This window comes from Plasmodium inui, assembly GCF_000524495.1.
Source record: "Plasmodium inui San Antonio 1 unplaced genomic scaffold supercont1.12, whole genome shotgun sequence".
NCBI classification, from domain to species: Eukaryota; Apicomplexa; class Aconoidasida; order Haemosporida; family Plasmodiidae; genus Plasmodium; species Plasmodium inui.
Genome location: NW_008481846.1, coordinates 338,559 through 345,722, shown reverse-complemented (window position 1 = coordinate 345,722; position 7,164 = coordinate 338,559). Strand labels below are relative to the sequence as shown.

At 41.2% G+C, this 7,164-nt stretch overlaps 4 protein-coding genes across 4 annotated transcripts in view; 1 reads left to right on the top strand and 3 right to left on the bottom strand.

Annotated features, from left to right (window-relative positions):
* Positions 1 to 442, top strand: part of C922_03118 (hypothetical protein) — a gene marked incomplete at both ends in the record, with an annotated part of 1,097 nt that extends 655 nt beyond the window's left edge. Inside the window, one exon of the mRNA XM_008818710.1 lies at positions 42 to 442. Within this exon, the coding sequence (XP_008816932.1) occupies positions 42 to 442 (401 nt within the window). The remainder of the gene's footprint in view (positions 1 to 41) is intronic.
* Positions 443 to 715: 273 nt separating this feature from the next.
* C922_03117 (cytochrome c oxidase assembly protein subunit 15) lies at positions 716 to 2,017 on the bottom strand (the record flags this gene model as incomplete). The annotated part of the gene is made up of 1 exon (XM_008818709.1): positions 716 to 2,017. The coding sequence occupies one exon, from the start codon at positions 2,015 to 2,017 to the stop codon at positions 716 to 718; it is 1,302 nt and encodes a 433-aa protein (XP_008816931.1).
* Positions 2,018 to 3,406: 1,389 nt separating this feature from the next.
* On the bottom strand, positions 3,407 to 5,049 carry C922_03116 (hypothetical protein; the record flags this gene model as incomplete). The annotated part of the gene is made up of 4 exons (XM_008818708.1): positions 3,407 to 3,526; positions 3,684 to 3,955; positions 4,105 to 4,234; positions 4,540 to 5,049. 4 exons carry the CDS (start codon positions 5,047 to 5,049, stop codon positions 3,407 to 3,409), a joined length of 1,032 nt encoding a protein of 343 aa, XP_008816930.1.
* An 845-nt stretch (positions 5,050 to 5,894) lies between these two features.
* On the bottom strand, positions 5,895 to 6,659 carry C922_03115 (hypothetical protein; the record flags this gene model as incomplete). The annotated part of the gene is made up of 1 exon (XM_008818707.1): positions 5,895 to 6,659. The coding sequence occupies one exon, from the start codon at positions 6,657 to 6,659 to the stop codon at positions 5,895 to 5,897; it is 765 nt and encodes a 254-aa protein (XP_008816929.1).
* Between the last annotated feature and the right edge of the window lie 505 nt (positions 6,660 to 7,164).

Here is a 7,164-nt window from a genome sequence, read left to right as displayed (position 1 = left end):
CGAAAACAAAATCGTTTTCTCTGATTATGCTCACACTGTAGAAGAGGATATTTTGAAGAAACACAATGTTGACATGGACCTCCATGCGAGTAGCACGTCAAGAGTTAAAACTGCAAAATTGAAACAAATCGATGCATATGGCGAGTATAAGAAGCTGGTGGACTCATACGTCATACAGTTTAATAAAAAGTACTACAAATTTTGTGGATCCAATTTAAGGACTTTTGTTTGGCTAATTGTGAAGGGTTTTATGAGTTCGTCTCTCAGTGAAAGACTCACCCCGAAGGATATACAGGAAAAATTAAGCAAAATGAAGGAGGAGGACAAAAAGAAGATAATGCAACAGAATGATACTTTCGCCAAAGGGAAGAAGCACCCCCTGCAGCAACCCAGGAATCAGATGATGATCGACTCCTTTTTTAAAAAGAAAAAGACAAAGTGAGGAGTGCCTCCACGGTGTGCCACTGGAAGGGAAGAGGCACAAACGGGCGAGTGCAATGGGGCGCGCGAAGGTGCGCGGAACGTGCGGCGCAAGTGGCGAAGCGGTTGTACCTTCGATGGGACGCCCCATTTTGGCGAATTGCCTTAAAGCTGCGACGGAGCAGGGGGGAGTCAGCTTGGGTGGAAAAAAAAAAAGACTCACAAAAATTTGCTAGTATACAGAACCCCCCGCTGCTATAGAGAACTCCTCGCTGCTATAGAGAACCCCTCGCTGCTACACGTGGAACACCCGCTTGACCAAGTGGAGCAGGGTGGACAAAATGCAGAATCCCCCGAACTGGTGGACCAGGGCCAGATGGACAGGCACGTGGTGCACAAGGGTGCTTATGCCCGTGAGCATCTGCGCGGTTGTGATTAGGGGCAACACGAAGAAGAGTCGCTTGGTTTTTTTGCTAAGTGCCATTTTCTGCGAATAGTAGTATAAGAGGAAGCTATTCAAGACAATCAAGTAGCTAAGCATCCGATGATTAAACTGCACCAGGGCTGTGTTCTCAAACAATTGCTTATACTTCCTCTTTTTGTCAAAATAAAAATTTTTTACATCGTCCGGAATGAATTTGTCTAACATTTTGGGCCACGTGTTGTACGCATACCCTGCATCATTCCCAGCCACAAATCCTCCATACATAATATTAGAAAGAACGATAAAGGAAAAACAAAGTAGGCCTAACTTGGTCCCCCTGGTAATGTTCCTCCGTTCATACGTTTCGTGTATTAACTGAGTCCGTAGAAATTCTGGCCACTCGGCTATTTGACTCTTGGCAAATTGTTTCCTCAGCTTCGCTACCTCAATCAACGTGAGTGAATTGAGAAAAAGATAGCTGTACGTTACGGTGGCGCAGAAGAGATGGAAGACTAACCTGTAGGGAGAAACCCTGGGGGTCTTATTTTCCGTCTGTGGAATTTCAAACCCACTTTTCACCATCCACCAACCTACAAATCCTTGAAATGTTCCTAAAGCCAAAATGACACTCAACTTTTTGATCATACTTTTTTTTAAATAATTTTTATATAAAAAAAAACTAGCACCTCCGACAAAAAATAATCCTATAAAACGACCAAATGTTCTGTGCAGCCATTCATTGAAGAAAATTTTTTTATAATCCTCCATGGATAGGTTATAATGTACTTGTTTATATTCCGGTGTTAATTTATACTTGTCAAATTCTCGTTCCCATTCTTCTTCATCCTTGGGGTACTTTACGCCCTGAATTTTCCAGTGCGTTATTGACAACCCACTTTCGGTCAAGCGAGTGTAACCTCCTATACTTATCATGCCTAGTATTAACAGGCTGCACGTGCTCAGCCACATTCCTACTTTAAATTCTTGCCCTTCCTTCACATAATTCATGTATCTATTCGCCTTCTTAATTACGAATGATTCTTCTGCTCTACTCAGTTCGGTGAATGTGTTGAAGGCCCTCCCACTCTGCAATGCCCTGTTAATGGATGCCCTTTCGAGCCCCTTCCGTATATGGGCATAGTGCCCTAAGGAGACCAATCTGTGTAGGCACATGTTGACTTGCAGCTCCACGGGGCAAAATGTCAGCTGTGCTTTCTCAATTTCGCTCTCCCTCTGCAGATGTGCAAATATTCACACACACAAAAAGAGGACACAAAGCGGAGAAAGAAGAAGGGAGAGAAAGAGGAGGCGGGTATATACTACGCGGCGGAACTATACGTAGTCCTGTTAAAAATTGGAAAAGGAGCCGTTTCAGGTAGAGGGGTAAACCTCAGGGCACTCTTCCCAGTATGGAAACGACAGTTGGGAAAAAGAGGTTAACCCCTCCACTCTTCAATAACTCATTTTCCACACATGGAAGAGTTAGATTATTCTCGCAGATGCTATCCCCCCTAATTAGGGTCAGATTTATCACTTTGAAAAAAGGGAGAAAATTGCTCTGTCATCCATGTGGGCCTTATTTTTCCATGGCCCCTTTTTGCACAGATGTATGATAAGCTATGTGGATTCCATTCGGAGGATATGTTGGAAAAAGAAAAATTCCCCACATTCATCCTTACTTTTCTCCCCTCTTTTTTACATTTGTGTGCAAAGGAGTACTCACATCTGGCCTTACATGCTTCAATGTTAATGGGTCAAGCAAAACACAGCAACGCTTTTTTATCCCCATGGAGGCATAATGGCGTAAATTCTTTTTGGATTCAAAAGTGAGTGCTTCTTCGCTCTGCTTAGGTAAGGCAGAGGATAAAACACCTGCGCGGAAAAATAAATTTTGCTGTGCGTTACACATGCGCGGATAACCAGGATGTGCCTTGTTCTTTTGTGGGGGATGCGGCTAGAACATAGTTGAATACCTTCTCAAAATGAGGACCAAACGACCTCGAGTTGTCCACACTATTTTTTTTTTTTCCCCATGCGAGTTTTATTAAGAAAAAAAAGGCGAAGCGGTGATGTGGTAGCGTCGCTATCAGTGGTTGTTGACCCCCCAGGTATGGCGCTAAGCAGGCCACGCGTAGAAGCAGGAGTAAGCCCCAATATGGGGGACATAGAACGATGGATAATGTTAGCACAGGCCTACAGATCAACGGTTAACCGTTCAGCATGTATACAACAGTTCGACAAGCGTCTGGTATGCATTGGGGGGGAGGGGAAGCACCTTGCCGACGCGAATTAGAAACAATTACGCTAAATCAAATCGTGTACAGCCCTTTTTAAAAGTGGTGTGAACCCCCGTGGATACAAAATTGTGCATCGAAATAGGAGCACCCACAAAAAAGGAAAAAAGAAAAAAAACGATGCCACAAAACAATTGGGGTAGGGATGGAAGCAAAGAAGAAAGTGGCCAAAGTGGGAAATATGACTAAGGAGTTCTCGACAATGCACTTAACAAAATGAAATGCAGAGACAAATTCTTCGAAAGAGAAGGTATTAACCCCATTTGAGTCAGCAGCAAGCGGTGCAGCTTTCCTCACTTGCAATTTTGAGATCAGTGGGGGCATACCACTTGGACCCCTCCAACGTGTATCTACTATTTAACGATTTAACCTTAACGGTTTTTTTAGCCTGTAAAGAGGAGGGAACGAAAAAGAGTCGGATGAAATTGGGCAGAAATGGGCAGAATTGGAGTAGCCTCAATGTGGCAATTTTTCCCATGCCATTTATTCCGAGAAAAACGAGATGTGTGTCAATTTGGGGGGACCCCCATTTCGCGGCACATTACCAAATTGTGGTTCCCATATATGTGACTCCTGTCAGGTACACCCCCACCCGATTCTTCATTCTTCAGGGGAAGACGCATCACGTGATGCTCCAAGTGGTTGCCCAAGTGATTCTCCAAGTAATTCCTCAAGGGAGCGTTTTCCTTCTCTGAGTCGTTTTTCATTATGTAGTCTCTCAAATGGTTCATGTGAGCAGGAAATGCGACGAACTCGTCGGAAGTTCCTTTCTGTTCATTTAAGGGGGTCCCTTTACGTTGCAAGGAAGCAATTTTATCTGCGAAAAGAAAGGGGAAATAATTTGGATTAAATTTTAAAAGGTATAAAAAGTGGGACATACTAGGGGAAGGGGGAAATTAAAAAAAAGGGTGTGTGCTCTAATATTTTCGAAGGGAGATCAAAATGGAAAGGCATAATTTGTTGCACCTTTTAAGACATTCCTAGTGTGATTTAACGCCCTGTCTTTGTAGTTCAATCGAAGGTTGTAAATCGCGTTTGTCTTCAAGTAGGATCGATTTAGCTTTAGCAGGTCCATAGGGTAGCAATTGTATGTGCCCTGAAATGAAACAGAAAAAAATATTTTTCTTACTACACACACTGTGCAGAGATCCCCACCGGGGCTACGTAGAATGACGAACGAAAAAATGGTTTAGTCATATTTTAGTTGGACTCATTCTCCTAGAATGTGCAACGATTCGCATGTTAATTGTTATGTTCCTTTTCCAGGCAGAGGCGATTATCTTATTTTCTTTTAAATCGCATTCCTGCATAGTCATTTTTGCAGAGGAAACCGAATTTAGTGCAAATATGCACACGTTCCTCTGCATTTGTGGATGCTTAACAAGGCACTCATTTACGTACATTTTCCAGCAAGACGTACACGTAATTTTCCCCTATAAATTTTAAAAACTTTCCCTTGCCTTCAGGTGCTACAATTTCACACATGTCATCCAGCACATCGGAAATGGGGTCATTCGTGTGTGCTACTCCGTCCTTCACCTGCTTTTTGCTGCCGCATGAGATGTAGCTGCTTGGGTGCTTATCTATGTGCTGACTTTCCAGAGAGCTTTTACTCTTATAGAAGCATTTGGATTGCACTATGCTGTGACGGCTTCGATTGCTTCGATTGCTTCCTTTTTCGATTGACCCTTTTAAATCGTGCGAAGAGCTCGTCGCGCTTGATATTTTGGACTGCGAAGAAGCCGTGTAGTCGTAGATCGCTCCAAATTTGTTCTCGTTTCGGGCGGGGTGCCTGTTGAAAACTATCCCGCGGTCCTCATCGCAGTATTTCATAATTGCCTCGGCCATATCGTTCTTGTTGCACAGTTTTAAATAATTCACAAGGATGTCCCTTTTGTTTACGTTTTCCATGTTGGGAGCGTGGATTGGGCAAGCTGTGTGCTTTGTGTGGAAGAGAAAAATGGCCTATTTTAATTGGATGAGAAGAATCGCCTATTTTGCGTGAAAGAGAAAAACCGTCTATTTTGCGTGGAAGAGAAAAACAGCCTATTTTGCTCACAGGAAAAATTGCACATTTTACACCTCCTTTAAATGTTACTGCCGCGCACAAGCGGTAATACAAAAACGTTGTAAAAAAAAAAAGAGAACGCACACACAGCTGCCAAAGAAGAGAACTCACCAGTTGGTTAAATAAACACCCAATTTTTACATTCCACATGAAAAAAAAAAAACTTTGTAAAAAAAAAACACACAAAACATACAAAATGGCTAGATTTTTTCCATGTTTACCTTACCTGTTCATGCAAAAGTGAACTTTTTTTTTTTGCCTTTTTGCTTCACGTTTCCTTTTTAAGCCGCATGATGTTGCAAAAATGGAACTTGCTTTATGTGCATTTTTCCCCCTCGCAGAGAAAGAAATACAATTGTACGCTTCCATGCTGGGCGATGTAATACAGGATAAAAAAAAGAGAAAAGCTGGGATAATAATTTAGATTAGTAATTCTTTAAAAATGAGATTTATTATAGTTAATTTAAAGAATACAGTTACATTTCGCCATGAAAATAAACTGTTAAAGGGGGGGTGTGGTTCTTAAATTGTGCTACTTAACAATTTATATAATGCATAACATAGGCGTTGCATACCATATGTAGGGAAAATGATATGAGATGTGAGTCTGCACACATATATATAAAAATAGTTAACACGTGTTGTGCAAACAATTTAATGTTCAAAGGTGAGGGATGAGGGAAGGAAATTAAGATTCGATAAAACTGGAAATGTTTTGTAACCATGACATGTATTCTCTTTGCTCTTTGTCAATGCTACATGAATCGATAAAATCACACAACTCGGAGTCTACTCCTAAGTTCGCCAACCATTCATCGAGCGAAGTTTGTAAGGAATCATCCAGGTCTTCAAATTCAGGTCCATTATAAGCTGACACGGAATTTTTTCCTTCTTCATTTTTATAATACTTAACATTTCCAATCATATATCTGAATTTCTCATCATTCTGTAAGGTGGTACAATAAAAGGTAATGCCTCCTTGTTTGTTTGGCTTTTCAACGGTGACAGAAAAATCAGTCATTTCTGCTTGCGCTTCATTTTCTCCTTCTGCTTGAAATGGGGACACAAGTTGAAAATCGATAATAATTTTCATTCCATCCACATTTTTGGTTAACACCATGTTGACATCTCCTTCTTGTTCCTCAAATTTCCATCCCGACGTTTGCAAAAACTTCTTAACATTATCTGGTGCCTCATAATTCGACTTCTCATGTTGAACCTCTGCTTTTACAACTTCAGACAGTTTCTGCGCTTCACTAGAAACAAATCTTTTTGCTCCAATAACAGAGCTGGAATGGGTTTCTTGGTACCTTTGTCCATATTTCCCATGGTTGATTATGTTGGAAATCTTTCTCTTATTCAGGTTGGTTAGCTCCTGCACAGAGCTGTTCAGGTACTTCCCCAAGACTTTGCCTTTACACAAATTTGCAGCGTTTCTTCTCATGAAATTCATTTTTTCAAAACTGGGGTTTAAAGTGAAAGGTGTTGATATAACACAGTGTGGTGTGCCTTACTAAGTATAAAAAGGCTGCTTGTTTGAGTAACCCGAACTCTAAGCACAGAAAAGAGCTGTGTTCAGATGCTCACTTGGGGAGGTACGTGGGAAAATTGCCAGTAGGTTCATTCACTAACGGTGAGGCGGAAAAGGCTCTACAATTGCGTGTTATCCCTATTTTGGCTATTTTTTTTTTTTTTCTTTTGTTTCAAAAACAGATGATAGAAACACTGTTTAACGTTAAAACTGTGACATGGTAACCGTGTGGTTAGTTTTCTCAGTTGGTTCGCACGCGAGAAAAAAATGATGCCGAGGGGTTGAATTTGCGCGGAATGATAAATGTTAACCTATGACATCATGCATTCGTAAAATTTTCACATTTTCGCGATTTCAAAAGAAATAAAACGAGCAAGGAATTTACGCATATCAGTAATGTACATTTATTTGTGTACGTATGGGGCAT